This window comes from Lagenorhynchus albirostris, chromosome 1 (genome assembly GCF_949774975.1).
Source record: "Lagenorhynchus albirostris chromosome 1, mLagAlb1.1, whole genome shotgun sequence".
Classification (NCBI taxonomy): Eukaryota; Metazoa; Chordata; class Mammalia; order Artiodactyla; family Delphinidae; genus Lagenorhynchus; species Lagenorhynchus albirostris.
In genome coordinates this window covers 77,395,105-77,412,455 of record NC_083095.1, presented here as the reverse complement: position 1 = coordinate 77,412,455, position 17,351 = coordinate 77,395,105, and the positions used below count along the sequence as shown (strand labels likewise).

Here is a 17,351-nt window from a genome sequence, read left to right as displayed (position 1 = left end):
GCCAAGTTCCTGACGATGCTGGAATTCCTGGCCGGCTCCCCCATAAGGAGCCTGCTGTCAGGGGGAGCTCCTGTTGCCAGGGGGCAGGGAGTGCCGATTGGGCCCACCTGGGCCTGTATCCCAGTTTGTCTGGGTCCTCTTCAGAGCTAGAGAGCTTCTGAAGGCAGAAGATGGGGTGTGTTTTCAAATATTGGAAATTCCGAAGTGCCTGATCCTAGGAAGCAGCCCCACCAGCATTGACAGGTGAGGGCTGTGAGGTAGGAAGAGGAGCCAGGCTTACTTTCCTCCTCACTTCCTTCCCTCCGGTCTCTTTTGAAAGTGGACCCTCTCCAGGAGATCCCTGAGCAAATGTCTGGACGCCTCAGCAGGCAGGCAGACTGGAGCTTCCAGAGCCTCCATGACTCTAAAGGCAGAAATTAAGGGCTTTCTAGGGTCCTGAGCCAACACTGATACCATATACTGAGCATGACTGATCGGACGGAAGATGTGGCCAAGCCCTGGAGATGCTAATTACTTTGTTACGCAGAGAAGCCAAGCACTGTAGATGGTAATAGAAGTTGGCATCTCAGTGCTAAATTGTAAGAATCATATTACGAGTACTATAGGAGCCCATAGGAGAGTAGTTATCAAGGACAGAAGTAGGGGGAAGGCTCACAGTCTGAGACGGTGATGCTCTGGGGACTTCTACAACTGTAGGAGCCAATCTTTACCCAGAAGACTCAGGTTTGATCATAGTTTGGGGTCTTGTTTGTCTGTGACCACCCATCTGCCTTTCTGTCTACTCCCTTCCTAGTTAGAATAGTCTGATGTAGGGTTGTACAGTTTCTCATGACATGTAAGGATGACTGGGTTTCTGGTTTGACATCTATTTTCTTTGAAAGAAAAGATACTTCGGGAATTATAATTAGCTCTCAGTATTTTTAGAAGCCTCTTTTAGGTGTGTATTCTCTGTCCCTCCTATGAATCAGTCTTGGAACCATCTGGAAGTAAGGAGAAAATTCATTTTCCAAACTGTTGGCAGCTTGCAAGACTTCACCCTAAGACTCTTTGAAGTCAGCCTTTTCAGAAAGGCCTCGTGATAGATTCTTCTCCCTGACACTTTCTACTTCTCCCTACAGATTGCCTTTCCAAAGATGGTTGCTAGCTGTTGCCGCTTCCTGTGCTATTTCTGTCGAATTAGCCGACAAAATCAGAAGGCCATGTTTGAGCATCTCAGTTACCTGCTGGAGAATAGCAGTGTTGGCCTAGGTAGGTCACATCATAACGTCTGCTGTTGGCTCAGAGGTTACCCTCCCCCTGCTGACCACTCAGGCAATAAAGGGAAAGAAGTCACATGCATGCTATGGTATTTTTAAATATAAGAAGGAACCCTGCCTGATCTAAAAACAGGTGAGATGATAATAATACCATGTCTCCGCTCTCCAACCTAAGTAGAGAGGTCACTGCCAACCAGCGCTGGTGACAGATTTGTGTCAGCATAGCCACAGTTTGACTCTTCTCTCTGGAGACCAGTGGCTCATGGTGTATGAAATGGTGCCTGAGACTGTGGATGTAGTCTGGAGATAAAGCGCCTCCCAGCCCATTCAACTGACCAGGGAGCAGTGCTCACGAGACCAAGGTCATGGATCCAATCCCCTCTTGGGCTGCATGCCTGTCCCATCAGCCAACCAGCCAGTGCGTTCGTAGCTGCAAGGCAGACGGGCCAGGAGCAACTATGGGCAAAGAGTGAAATCCATCACCACTGCTAGAAAACCCACGCATGCACATGCCTCTCTCACTGTTGTGGATGTAAACCAAATGAATGTGTGGAAGACTCAAATACACACGTGATGTGCACGTGAAATCTGACATCTCAGTCTTCCTGTTTATCAAAGGCAACCATACACGGACCAACCTTTTTATAAAATGCCACCTGAAGTTCTTCTCAGTTCTAGCCTAAGAACCAAACAAAGGAGACGAAGGACAACGTTGGTGACCTGATTTAACTGTAAGAGCTAATTCTGTTTGAGGCTTTTTTTAACTCTAGGTGGTGACCCCAGAAATGGCCAAGTTATGTGAGCTTAGTTGATCGAGTGACATCTGAGACTTTTGAATGATCACCAAATGGGGGCCCAAGAACCTCCATGTTAGAAAAGCCCTTGAAAATACGGGGTCCCAGCTGATCCTATGAACTGATTTTCTAACTGAAGCTATATTCACAATCAGTAATGAGTGTGGGGAGGAAAGATAGCAAATAGAGCTGTTCTTAAATTGGGTGGGCAGCCCCCCTCGGGGGACAGCGATGTGATCCAGGTTTTGTGTTTGCTGCCCTCTCCTGGCCATTACTGTGCACTGCAACCTCAGCTCAGCGCTAGATGGCCTCTTTCTCTCTTTCTTCTTCTCTCCTCCTTCCTCAGCCTCCCCGTCCATGAGAGGATCCACCCCGCTGGACGTGGCTGCTTCCTCTGTGATGGACAACAATGAGTTAGCGCTGGGCTTAGAGGAACCAGACCTCGAGAAGGTAACTGGCCCCGGGGAGGCACTGTGCTTGCTCCCCACTGCCTACAGCACAGCCAGGCCAAGGAAAAGCAGACGGAAGTCTGGGTCTCTGTCAGAACCTCTTTAGCGTGTGACAAAAATATGGGGGGGGGGCTTCCCTGGTGGCGCAGCGGTTGAGAGTCCGCCTGCCGATGCAGGGGACACGGGTTCGTGTCCCGGTCCGGGAGGATCCCACATGCCGCGGAGCGGCTGGGCCCGTGAGCCGTGGCGGCTGAGCCTGCGCGTCCGGAGCCTGTGCTCCACAACGGGAGAGGCCACAGCAGTGAGAGGCCCGCGAACCGCAAAAATATATATATATATATATATATATATATATATATATATATATATATATATACACACACACATATATATTATGTATATATATATATATGGATGTGAGTCACTGGCAGCTGTGTGATAATTAGGACCAAGCATCTCCTGTGGTCTGGGCTCGCCAGCTCCACAGACATGGACATGTGGACATGTGTGTTCTTTTTGTGTGAAGGCCCAGCCTCACTGGTCTGCATGGGCCCACCAGAGACCTGTGGTTCCTAATAAAGTTCTGTGTCATCGAATTTACATGTTGATACACTAAAGAAAGCGACATGACAGAAAACGGTATAATTACTCTAAAGATAAAGAGGGCCCACACATGTCCCCTCCGTGGACAGAGGAGACGAAACTGAGCTACCCCACGTCGTCGGGACTGTGAAGTGCACTCCTGGTGGGGGTCAGGCCACCTCGCCTCCATCATTTGTCCTGTCTTGGGACTGTTTCCTTGACTAGACAGCTGACGAGATTGCCAGTGAACTTCCCGAGTACGGAGAGGAGCAATCTAGTAGGGGGACAAGGAGAAGGTCGTCCACCGCGTGGTGGGTTTGGGAGCACCTAGGAGTGGGCCCCTGACCCTGACAAGGGGATCAGAAAAGGCCCTCAGCAAAGAGATGACCCCCAGCGTGGGCAGAAGCTACTCGGTCACATCGCGGGGAAGCGCGTGCCAGGAATGTTTGAAGTTCAGAGAGGAGAGCGTGGTGTGCTTGAACTTCGGAAAGCTGGGTGTGACCAGAGCGCAGAGTGCGAGCAGAAAGGAATGGGCCTTGTGCTGCCATCGCTGCTAATAACAGAAGTCCACTCTCCTCCGGAATCACTGTGTGACATACCCCACTCGGAATTAACTCACATGACCCTCAGGACAAGCCTTTTTATTGTTGCCCTAGTTATAGGAGAGGAAACTGAGGCACAGAGAGATTAGGGAGCATTCTCAGTGTCGTGGGGTTTGTAAGTGTCGTGGGGTTTGTAAGTGTCAGAGCCAGGGGTCAAAAGCACTGGGCTCCAGAGGCTGTGCTCTTGCCTATTATATTGTGGGACCTCCCTGTAGAGCCTGGAGCCACGGAAGCCACTGGAGGGCTTCAAGCAGAGGAGCAACACAACACCGTTTATATGTTAGAAAACACTTTCTGGTTTCAGTAAGAAGAACTGACTGGAACAGAAACAAGACAACCCCCCTGCCCGCATACACGCAGGGACTCAGCAGCTCTGCACCCAGCAGCATGATATGTGATAGCTGCTCCGTAAATGCCCTGGGTATTCCTGGCCTCTGCCTCTGTGGGACAGACTTCAGTCAGGCTCAGCTCTTCACGCATTTAGACAGCAATAAATATCACGGGTTTTATCTGGGTGCTGTGATGATAACTGACACCTGTATTTAAAAGCAGTTAACGGTTCTCTTTTGACGAGACAGTGCCACAAGCCTCAGTGCCCAGCATCCCAGCGTCAGCCTCGTTCACCTGTTCAGTTGATACTGCTCGACAAGGACCACAAGCCTCCCTCAGAAGATGCAAGATATGTTGAGTGGAGGCCAGGAGGCAGGGAGAGGGGAGAAAGGGGACCCAGGGAAATCTGTAGAGGAGGATGATGGGGTTGCTGCCTCCTTTTCAGGTGGTTCTCGTGGCTCAGCACAGTGCGCAGGCTTTACTCAGACCGATGTCAGGAAACGCCCCAAGTGTGGTCCCTGGGGGAGAAGGCGAAGGACCAGTGAATGCTGCCATTCCGTTCCACCCTTCTATGTATCACAGCAGGAATCAGGCCTGAGACGGAACAGCAACCACACACAGACACACACACACACACACACACACACGAGCACTTATTTTTGTGGCCAGTGAAATGCCCTGCACCTGTAACCCTGAAAACTCTGCCTAATTCCTGCTTTTATTAATGCTTTTCCGGACTTTATTTATTTACTTATTTATGGCTGCATCGGGGCTTCGTTGCTGTGCGCGGGCTTTCTCTAGTTGCGGCGAGTGGAGGCTACTCTTCGTTGCGGTGCGCGGGCTTCTCATTGTGGTGGCTTCTCTTGTGGAGCACAGGCTCTAGGCACGTGGGCTCAGTAGTTGTGGCTCACACACTAGAGCGCAGGCTCAGTAGTTGTGGCGCGTGGGCTTCGTTGCTCCACGGCATGTGGGATCTTCCCGGACCAGGGCTCAAACCCATGTCCCCTGCATTGGCAGGCGGATTCTTAACCACTGCGCCACCAGGGAAGCCCTTTTCCAGACATTTTTAAGACCAAACAAAATCTAAACTCCAAGCATAATAATATTCTCGCTCCTTTAAGTAGGAAAAAGTGTGATGATAGTTTCTTACCGAGTTTTGACTTAGATCCATCAGTCTTTCAAAATGACTTAGAGTATGTGCTGTCAGCAAATACATGAGTCATTTGCCAAATGTTTATTGAGCCCCTACTCTGTGCTAGGCCCTGGGGACTAAAAATTGAAAACACCATCCTGACTTGGAAGATTAGCAGCACGATGGATTCCCCTCTTCTCCCCGCGTACATAGAATATCAGAGGCTAAATTAGAATGACAACTGCATTTCAAGCACAGGAGGTCTATTTGCTAAGCTTTTAGCCTGGTACCTTCTGAAAAGTAGGGAGATTCTAAAATATTCTACCAGATCGCAGAGCTGAGATCTTCTGCTAAGTGTCTGGTAACCTGGAAGTGAAGAGAACACACTACCCATCCTAGTCCTTAAGTGGCCATGACCTCTTTGCTAGCCGTCCTCCCACGTTGAACGTCTCAGCTCCTGACTTGGGACAGCTGTTGTTGAGCCAGAACTTACCTAGGGACCCCTGATTAGTTGAAGGCCCACCCAGTCAACCAGTGACTGAACATTTTGGTCTTGAAATAGCATGGCCAAATGAACATGGCCAGCCTGCATCCACTGTTGCCTCCCCAGAGACACCCTACTTAGGCCTACTTTTAAATGGCAGATCCCTCTTGCCAGAACTGGAAAATCCATGGAACTATAGCACGTGGAGTGTTCCTACATAGCAGTGATCATCAGTCTCGTCAACTGCTTGGAAACAAAAATGAATGAAAGGGGGCTTCCCTGGTGGCGCGGTGGTTGAGAGTCCGCCTGCCGATGCAGGGGACATGGGTTCGTGCCCCGGTCTGGGAAGATCCCACATGCCACAGAGTGGCTGGGCCCATGAGCCATGGCCACTGAGCCTGTACGTCCGGAGCCTATGCTCCGCAACGGGAGAGGCCACAACGGTGAGAGGCCCGCGTACCGCAAAAAAAAAAAAAAAAAAGAATAAAAGGTTCCAATTTCAAATCTACTAAATTATTTACCTGGAAAGTCCTGGGCTCTCTCTAGCTTCTAGGTAAATGAAAGCCCTTCAGTTCCCAGAATTTTGCCTGCTGTATAGCTATGTAAAAAACTCACATTAAAAAAAAAAAAAGCTGGGCACTTACTTTTGTATTGTTCTTGGCAGGTGGTGACCTACTTGGCAGGCTGTGGCCTACAGAGCTGCCCCATGCTTCTGGCCAAAGGATACCCTGATGTCGGCTGGAACCCCATTGAAGGGGAGCGCTACCTGTCCTTCCTGAGGTTTGCTGTCTTCGTGAACAGTGAGTCTCAGTTTTCCATGTTTTTCAGACCTAGGATGGCATAATTGTGGTGGATACTAGGAAAAGGAAATCCTTTGCACTGCTTCCTCTCCATAAATATGATAGATTCTATAGGTAGGTGGCAGCTGGAAGAAAAATCTCAGGGAGAATGAGGCTAGACAAGGATCAAGAGTAGAATCCAATGGACAGTCCTGAGCTCTAGTGCCAGAGCCTGCAAGGAACTCACTGCATGGGCTTGGGCTTGTCATCTCTCTGTACCTCTTCTCCTAAAAGAGGGGGCTTATTAATATCTTGATCTCACCTGTTTCACAGAATTAAATGCAGGTGTGCCTCCAGATCCTTAGACTATTAGTTGGTTGGATGGATGGATGGATTGATGGATGGATGGATGGATGGATGGATGGATGGATAGATGGATGGATGGATGGATGGATGGATGGATGGATGGATGGATGGATGGATGGATGGATGGGAGGAAGGATGGATGGATGGATGGATGGATGGATGGATGGATGGATGGATGGATGGGAGGAAGGATGGATGGATGGATGGATGGATGGATGGATGGATGGATGGATGGGAGGAAGGATGGATGGATGGATGGATGGATGGATGGATGGATGGATGGATGGATGGATGGGAGGAAGGATGGATGGATGGATGGATGGATGGATGGATGGATGGATGGGAGGAAGGATGGATGGATGGATGGATGGATGGGAGGAAGGATGGATGGATGGATGGATGGATGGATGGATAGATGGATGGGAGGAAGGATGGATGGATGGATGGATGGATGGATGGATGGTTGGATGGAAGGAAAGAAGGAAGGAAGGATGGATGGATGGATGGATGGATGGATGGATGGTTGGATGGAAGGAAAGAAGGAAGGAAGGATGGATGGATGGATGGATGGATGGATGGATGGATGGATAGATGGATGGGAGGAAGGATGGATGGATGGATGGATGGATGGATGGATGGATGGATGGATGGATGGGAGGAAGGATGGATGGATGGATGGATGGATGGATGGATGGATGGGAGGAAGGATGGATGGATGGATGGATGGATGGATGGATGGATGGGAGGAAGGATGGATGGATGGATGGATGGATGGGAGGAAGGATGGATGGATGGATGGATGGATGGATGGATAGATGGATGGGAGGAAGGATGGATGGATGGATGGATGGATGGATGGATGGTTGGATGGAAGGAAAGAAGGAAGGAAGGATGGATGGATGGATGGATGGATGGATGGATGGTTGGATGGAAGGAAAGAAGGAAGGAAGGATGGATGGATGGATGGATGGATGGATGGATGGATGGATGGATAGATGGATGGGAGGAAGGATGGATGGATGGATGGATGGATGGATGGATGGATAGATGGATGGGAGGAAGGATGGATGGATGGATGGATGGATGGATGGATGGATGGATGGTTGGATGGAAGGAAAGAAGGAAGGAAGGATGGATGGATGGATGGATGGATGGATAGATGGATGGGAGGAAGGATGGATGGATGGATGGATGGATGGATGGATGGATAGATGGATGGGAGGAAGGATGGATGGATGGATGGATGGATGGATGGTTGGATGGAAGGAAAGAAGGAAGGAAGGATGGATGGATGGATGGATGGATGAATAAAAATCAGGAATAACTGATTGCTGTTAAAGGTAACTAAACTCCCAGGAGAAAAAAATCGCTATGGAAACCCTAAACATTATTCTTCTTAATATTGATACAAGTCACCTCTCATTTATAGTGAATTCCAAGTTGACACAAATTCTGTATTTTCACTAGTTTAATGTGCTGAATATTGTGTAAAATAAGTAAACTACTTTCTTAAAACTGTACCTTGTCTCCCTAGATTCTGCTAAAATACTAATTCACTTACATTTACGTTATAGTTAAAATAGTTCTCCTTTTTCCCAGTTTGGAGTTTCAGGCCAACAAATCCATCTGGGCCGGTTAAGTGATCACAAAGAGGGATTGCACCTAATAAACAATCATGCCGATTTTTCTAACTATGAGAATTCACCTAAAAATATATTGGCGATGGGGCTTCCCTGGTGGCACGGTGGTTGAGAGTCCACCTGCCGATGCAGGGGACACGAGTTCGTGCCCCGGTTCGGGAAGATCCCACATGCCGCGGAGCGGCTGGGCCCGTAAGCCGTGGCCGCTGAGCCTGCGCGTCCGGAGCCTGTGCTCCGCAACGGGAGAGGGCACGGCAGTGGGAGGCCTGCGTACCGCAAAAAAAAAAAAAAAAAAAAAAAAAATATATATATATATATATATATATATACACATACATACATATATATATATGTGTATATATATATATATATTGGTGTGACGTGATCATTATATTCCCATGTGTTCTTCTTGTTTTCCTTCCCCTCCCCACCCCCCCATGCTTATTTTCCTACACCATAATGCACTCTATTCTTAATACTTGAATGGTTTCCATTGTCCCGGTTTTTCCCCTTTCCTGACTTGGTGACAGACCTTGAGATGTCTACCTCTTTTTCCCCTGGGACTCATCCAGCCAAGTTTTTAGGAACTCAGGCCTTCTGCTTCTCTCTCTGCGTGTTCGTCACTGTCCCTCCTGTCTGTCCATCATCAGCATTGCTAAACTCCATTTTCTTCCTCTGAGGCCAGTTTCAGAGCATCCTCTAATAGTCTGTCTTACTTCTAATTCAGATGATTGCATGTCCAGAATTAGCGCAGAGTTACTGTGGTAATAAAGGGAAATTTTTTGTTAAATAGATTTTAAGGATTTATAAATGTCACCAAATTATGTAAATAGACTGTATGACACAAACCAGATACAGGCAGGACCCATTTATTCATGTTGGCCACCTTCACAGTCAAGATCAAGTGCTTTATGAGTCAATTAGTGGGACTGTCCACATGGGTTATGAAGGTAGAGGAGTCCACTGGCTATGGTCTTACCTGGATGGCCAAATTCCAAAACTTCCTTATGCTTATTAGGTACTACCATATTCAGCTAAACTCTAAACCAAAAGCATTTGGTCCACCCTCTTTGCTTTCAGATTGTTTTATGTCTTTTTAATATATTCTCTGCAGTACGATTTCATAATGCAATACATTCTAGCAATCTATTAGACCATCAGTAGGAAGATATGTGCACTTTAGTGTTTATTGTGTCTCTATTATATAAAGGCCACATTTGGTCTTGGCAAAGGATGTTGGCTTTTGCATTGAAAGAATTAACAGTCTAGTAAGTGGAACAGGCATGGAGAGAGGTCACTGTAATAAGGAGTGGAGTAAGGTAGGGACAGAGTGATAGAGGATTTCACGAGGGGAAGCTCACATCCTGTTGAGATCAGAAAAAGCCTCCTGGGGGAGGTGATATTAGAGATGAGCTTTGAAGGGTCAGATTTCCAGATGCAGAGATGCAGAAGAGGTGATCCAGGTAGGGAGAAGCTTGAACAGTGGCCTGAGAGCTAAAGCACACATGCTTAGGAAACGCAGTGATTGGCTGATCTAGAGGATAGATACATGGTTGACAGTGGTAAGAGACAAGGTTTAAAAGGTAGGTAGGCAGCTATACTAGGGAGAATCTAAATGCCAAGCTGAAGAGTTTTGTCTTGATTCAGTGTGCAGAGAAGTGGGAAAGAAGAGAGATTGATGGCAACCACTGGGAGCTTCTGTGTCCAGGTTAGGATAATGAGTTTCTGAATTATAATGGTAGTGATGGGAATGGGATGGAGGAGATCAGCTGGAAATAAATTGCAGAGACAGAATTTACAGGACTCGCTGGTGGCGATGACTCTGGTGGCTGGGCCCTGGGTATGTTGGGAGAAAAGGAACAGAAGTCACTTTGAAGGTTAGAGATTTTGTGTGTGTGTGTGTGTGTGTGTGTGTGTGTGTGTGTGTTGGGTCTTCATTGCTGCACGCGGGCTTTCTCTAGTTGCGGCCAGTGGGGGCTACTCCTCTTTGCGGTACACGGGCTTCTCATTGCGGTGGCTTCTCTTGCTGCAGAGCATGGGCTCTGGAGTGCACGGGCTTCAGTAGTTGTGGCATGCAGGCTCAGTAGTTGTGGCTTATGGGCTGTAGAGCACAGGCTCAGTAGTTGTGGCACATGGGCTTAGTTGCTTCATGGCATGTGGGATCTTCCCGGACCAGGGATTGAACCCGTGTCCCTTGTCCCCTGCATTGTCAGGTAGATTCTTAACCACTATGCCACCAGGGAAGTCCTGAAGCTTAGAGATTTAAGGGTAGGGAGAAAAGAAATAAGGATGGTCAAAAGGAGAAAATGGTTTGAGATGGAGGGTAATGAGCTTGTGTGATTCAGGTAATGATTTGCAAACCCCAAATGGAGATGCCCCTAATTGGGGCAATAGGATAGAGATCAATCAGGCAACAGATTGGGACTGAGTAGACTTGCGGGTCACCTGCAGTTGAAATGGTAGGAGTGGACTGTCACAGGGGAGAGCATGAAAGAGAGAGGGATGGCAAGTATGGAAAAAGAAAAAATTAGAATCTTGTTGAGCACCTAGAGGAGATAGAGTGGCTCAGTCACAGCAGAATGACATGGAAGAGGTTGGGCTGGAGGCTGGAGTATCTTGGGTTCAGATATGGCTCCATCACTAGCTCTGTGAATTTAGGCAAGTTACTAAAACTTTCCTAGCCTCGGGGGTTTTTTGTATATAAAACAGAGATAATAATTGCATATAACTCACAGAGTTGTTGTGAGGCTTAAATGAGGTAATCCATGGAGAACTCAGATTAGCACACTGCCAGAAATGTAGTAAGCCTACAGTTGTGTTAGTTGGCACTGTTACTGTGATCCTTACAAGAGTATTAGGACATTTGAAATGGGAAGATTCTCATAAACAGATTCCTTGGGATCTCAAAGCTCTTTGTCTTTACATCTTTATTTCAAAGTCTTTATATCTAAGAGGTGATTACAAAGGACTTCCCGGCCACTTCTGTGGCCTCTGCTCAGCAGCGAAAGATGAAGGTGTTATGGGTGATCATGATAGATAACGGGAGTGGTTATGGTGGGTGATGGGAGATGGTAGGGGTCGGTTGGTGGTAGGTGGTGATGGTGGGTGAGTCATAGTGAAGGTAGTAATAGTCGGTAGTGATTGGTGATGACAGTGATGATGGGATATGATGGTTGAGTGGTAGCCATCGTGGGTTTTGTGAGGTGATCAAGGTGAGTGGTGGTTAGTGATGGTACGTGTGGTGATAATGTTTCGTGGGTAGTGGTGAGTGATGGTAGGGGTGGTCATAGTGGGTGATGGTAGTGGTATATGATGGCTGGGTGGCAGGCGGTCATAGTGGGTTGTAGGGGTGACTGTGGTAGGTGGTAGTGCGTGGTGAGGATGGTGGCGGTGGTAATAACAGCTAACACTTAGCATTTTCATGTGCCAGGCATGGTTCAAAGCAATTTTATATGTATTAACTTATTCATTTGATGCAACAATCCAATGAGTGAGATACAGTTATCTTTATCATTTTATGGATAAACACCCCTCTGCTGAGAGAGATTAAGTACCTTTCCCAGAATCACACAGCTAGTAAGACTTTTCCTAAGATTTGAACCAGAGCAGTTTGGCTCCAGAGGCCAAACTGCACTCAAACCATTATGTAGTATTGCCTTGATAACACTTCCTCCCTAATGAACAAGGAGAAATAGCATTTCCTCCTTTGAGCTGATCAGTAATTGTGGAATTATTTAATTTCTGTTTGGTGCTAATGTTTAAAAACAAAAATTTTTTTGAAGGCAAATCAAAAGCTCTTGCTAAGAGGGAGGGGATATGGGGATATATGTATACATAGAGTTGATTCACTTTGTTGTACAGCAGAAACTAACACAACATTGTAAAGCAATTTTACTCCAATAAAGATGTTTAAAAAAAGTACAAAAAATTTTAAAAAGCTCTTGCTATATCAAAATAATAGAATTAGAAAATTCTTTCTAACATTATTTTACTAGTTTCTATTACAGTTGGTGTTAAATCTTCTTCTTAAAGCATATCATTTTCTCCACTTTATTTTTATTAGCTTGCTGGGAAGCCTTGGGTTGTGTTTAACGCTAGGAGTCCTGAAGCTGACAAGTTTCTATTAACCCAGGAGTTGCAAACTTTATAGCCAGTGTACACACAGATGTGTCTGGGTGTCTGATTAATCCCTTCCTAATGTAGCACCAAGTAGGAAAAGATTCCTTACAAATCCTCAAAAAGAAAGCAAAAGTAATTCTGTGCCTCGTTAGCGTCCTCGTAGTATTTTAGTGATATCTTCCTCAGGCTACAAGCTTATCTGTGAGGAACACAGCGTGTCCTAGCTTTGCTGAATCTTGTTTCCCTAGGCAGCTTGGTCATCAGTGGTCATAAGCTGGGCATCCATCATGTGACATGTGAAGAGTACATGAGGGGTTATGAGAAGTGACAGGAGACATGCTCTAGAAGTTCTGCCCTGAAGTCACTTACGAATCAAAGCAGCAAACAGAGCAAACCCAAGTAAAATGATTGGCAACGTACATACATACTAAAAACTCAACTACACCTACCTACGTAGTGAGACGTGTGACTGTTGGCAGGCCAGAAGTGATGGTGCTTATTGGAATCTGGTGAAGTGAGTATAGGAATGCCTGGGGAAGAAGAAGGCAAATGTTGAATAACATCTTGAAGAAAGAAATGGACATAGTTTAACAGAGTAGTTGGGGGAGAGCATACTGGGGGGCGTTGAGCTGGGAGCCATGAAACTTTTAGGATGTGTCGTTTATGTTTCAATAACAATGGAAGAAAAGTCTTTTAGGATCAAGGGTACAAAGTAGCATGTTAGCTTTGAAGGGCAGAGTAGGAATGAATGCTTAAAAGAATCAGCTGGTTCGTATATTCATGTTTTTAGAGTTAGAAAAAGATGTAATAACCATTCTTCAGTGTGATTGGTACTGATGACCGGGGATGGTTAGGATTAAAATGTCTACGATGTCCTCAAATTTATAATCCTAGGAAACGGACAGCCTTGCTTCCTGCAAACAAAGGCTGATAATTGGTCTGATAACGCAGTGATGGAGAGTCACCCCCAGCGTTCCATGTGATCATTTCAAGCCTCTACATGATGTTAACAAGAGGCTTGAGCATACAGGGTTAGATAGTTCAGACATGAACCCTGTTCTTATTAAACATACGGTCTAGTGAGAAAAGTAGAAACAGGTACAAACAATTCATTCATTATACTTGTGTGTGGTGCTTTAAGGAAGAGGATAGGGTATTTGAGAGGACTCTGGGGCTTCCAAGCTTAAGCTGTCCTGAAGGATGAAGTGGAGTTACCTAGATCAAGGTTTTATGTCAAAGGAATGAGAAAGGCAAAGTTCCAGGCAAAGGAACTTAAAACAGGGATTGTGTTTAGAATAGAGAGAGTAAGAAAAGCGATGGGCGGAAGGTAAAATCATTTCATCCTTCCTAATCATCCCTGTGGCAAGAATGACCGCTTCTGGTTAAAACGGGGAGAATCATCCCATTTCCATCCAGCTTCTTAGGAACATTGAAAAGAAGGTCCTAATGCGAAGGCAGTGTTGAGAGCCTTTGAAGAAAGGCTCTGTGAACATACACACTGCTATTAAGCTTATTATTCATTTGGAACTCCAGCAAAAACATTGCTGTAAGCCCCTGGGCAAAGCTAGCTTACCTCAGATCTCTCTCTCCCTTGAAAAATGCCCTCAAGGTCAGTATTCAGCTTCCCCACTGTGGATTTGGTTGGCAGTCCAACTTCCTGAACTACAGGTAATTAGGAAGAGAATGTTCTCTCTCTTCTAATCAGGCCATCCTCTCTACCTTGTGAAGCCTTGAGAAATTCTTTTCCTTGGTCCCCTCTCCAGTTAGCATCAATGGTTGCACTTCAGTTCCTTCCTATTGCAGGGCTCCCTCTGCATCCCCCACGGATTGACCACAATTCAGTGATCAAGCGACGGCTTCCTGGGTCCATTGTAGCTCCAACCTAATTAGCTTAGATTTGAAGACCTGAAATTCAGATAAAATAAGGCTAATTTGGCAAATGAATTTCAATAGCAAACTCAATATAGAACTCATAGCCTAATTTTTCAAATTCTTTTGGACATTGTGGTCCACGTTCCGTCAAATTCCATGATGCTGATCGCTTCGGAAAGAGCTAAGTTAATTTCAGTGTGCTGGTAAAGACAAGGGCTGACCCACAAGTGTTTCCATTCTGAGAACTGAAAGAATCAGAGCACAGTGTTTAAATAAGCTTGACTAACAGGGTTGGGTTTTTTCTCCATTTTTTGACACTTACAATTTCAAAGTTTTAGCTTCATTATTCTTGTCATAGAAAATGACAACTGAGAGTGTGCTACCTGGTAAGTTTTGTGGGCGAACAACATTTGAAAGTAGCCAGCTGTGAGTTATGTCTGTAACTAAGAATATTTGCTTTCAAGTATGCTGATGATCATGGTGCTTTTCTTTAAGTATCCCTCTGTGATTAAACTCTTATCATGTATCAATGCCAGGTTCACCTCATAGGAAAATATGTCCTTAAGACTTAGCATCACCTCTTTATCTGAGCTCTTCTGTTAACTGTACGGTATCACTCAACCTTGTCCTTGGGTTCCTTTCCTGCCCTGATTCATTCCACCATACCATTATTGTGATTATTTTCCCTTTATAGCACCTCCTGAGAATTTTCTTCACATGGATTCTGGTTTAATTAAAAACAAATTCTCTTTTGATGTTATATTAGATGAAACCCGAAGAAAAGCTTCTTTATAAAAATTTCAGTCTCTTCTTGAAGGATTGAGCTATAAAATAGTGAATGCATGCTGATGGGCTGTATAGATTCAGTTTAATGAAATATTCTGAATCTAGTTACACAGTTCTAAAACTTACAGAGGTATATACTTACAATCCTGAATTTTCCCTGTGCTGTAGAAGGTCAGGTGATAAAAGAGGACGTCAGCAGGCCAAGCTCTTGACCAGGACTACAGGTAGACTCTCCAGGGCTGTGAGACACAGCAGTGTGTTCACTTGTGAGTTTGTGTGGGCACAAGTTAGCTTCAAATATCTGAACAGCAAGCTCAGCCCTTCTGATGCTGTGGACATGGTGGAAGAAATCTCTGCATATAGGTTAAACTAATAGACTCACTCTAAAACTAGAAGAGGCACAAACATCTCAACAGGGCAAATGAGACCCAGTGAGACTGTGCAGTGTACATACTCACACAGGGATTTGCTAAAAATCTGGAAGAGAAGCCAGATTTTATGGGTTCCCATTCGAATGCTCTACTCTAAGTTGATTCATAAAATTTTTCATCAAACAGAACTTAAACTCCTGTGATAGTTTTAAAATATATCTATAAATTCTTCCATGCTCCTTTTTCCAAAAGATGGAGCCTGCTTCTTCTCCCTTTTTTATTTTTTATTTTTTTTTTCCGGTACGCGGGCCTCTCACTGTTGTGGCCTCTCCCGTTGCGGAGCACAGGCTCCGGACGCGCAGGCTCAGCGGCCATGGCTCACGGGCCCAGCCGCTCCGCGGCATGTGGGATCTTCCCGGACCGGGGCACGAACCCGTGTCCCCTGCATCGGCAGGCGGACTCTCAACCACTGTGCCACCAGGGAAGCCCTTCTTCTCCCTTTGAGTGTGAGCTGGACTCAGTGAATCACTTCTCATGAATAGGATATGGCAGAAGTGACAGTATGTGACAAAGTTGTAAAAGGTATTGCAGCTTCTGCCTTACCCTCTCTCTTGGATCCTTTGCTCTGTGGGAAGCCAGCTGGCATGTCATGAGAACACTCAAGGAGCCCTATGGAGAGGTCACATGGTGAGGAACGGAGGCCTCCTGCCAACAGCCATGTGAGTGAGCGTGGAAGCTGATACTCCACGTCCAGTCACGCCTTCAGGAGACTGCAGCACTGGCTGACATTTTTACTGCAACCTCATAGGAGATCCCAAGCCAGGACCACCTCACTTAGTCACTCCCGAATTCCTGACTACAGAAACTGTGAAATAATAGTTACTGCCTTAACCTGCTAAGATTGGAGGAAAATTTTAATTCAAGAATAAATAATTAATATTACAACAGCATATCAAGATGCTATCTATTATAGAGCTCAATCCTCTAATAATATCTAATGATCTTATTTAAAAGTTTTTCTTTAGGCTTCATCCAATATACAACATCAAAAAGTCTTGTCTTTGAGACTTCTTATTAGCCCAGGGATAAGTTCTTAGACACAAATTAAGTTGTCATCTGAGACACTGAGACAGAAAGTGTGTTTCATGAAATTGTTTGAACAAGCTGTAAAACTACTTTTGATTAAAATATTGTCTCTGAGAAGCATTGGCTATCCCTCTCTACATGTCATAGTTCACTGCTTAATTATTTCTTTGGGAAATGATACCCTGTCTATAGTTGTCTATGGTTCTTCCAAAGAAAAATACCAGCAAAATACAATTGTCCAACCTTTAGCTCCCCACAGAGCTAGTCTAAGAGTAACCAAGATAACTTTACCAAGTAGATTCTCACCTGGATAAATGATTTCAGAAATGCCCTGAGGTTCATCCCCACAGACCTGGTTGTTCTAGGGTATGTATTAGACTCTGAGAGAAGACAGCTCAGGAGCTAGCATGTCACTTCTCGGGATGTTAATTGAGGCACACCCGATTGAGTTACCATCTTACCTCCTCTCAAAGGAAGGAAGGAAATACCTATTAAGCACCCCTCAGGGAGTTAATAAAGAGGTAAAGTCACTTGTGAATTAATCAGTAATCCATGGCAGACTCAGTAGTGTATTTCTGGCCCTCTGAGGACCTAAATAAAGCGAAATAATATGAATAGCACAAAATCTTGAACTGAGAAGTAAGACTGTTCTATATCAGTTAATCGTAATACTTCAAATAAATAGAGTCTGATGTAATTTATC

At 45.5% G+C, this 17,351-nt stretch overlaps 1 protein-coding gene across 1 annotated transcript in view; it reads left to right on the top strand.

Moving 5' to 3' along the window:
• Nucleotides 1-17,351, top strand: part of RYR3 (ryanodine receptor 3) — a 563,044-nt gene that overhangs the window by 417,812 nt on the left and 127,881 nt on the right. The window contains 3 exon segments of the mRNA XM_060146948.1: nt 1,119-1,248; nt 2,397-2,500; nt 6,294-6,429. Of these exon segments, the coding sequence (XP_060002931.1) occupies nt 1,119-1,248; nt 2,397-2,500; nt 6,294-6,429 (370 nt within the window).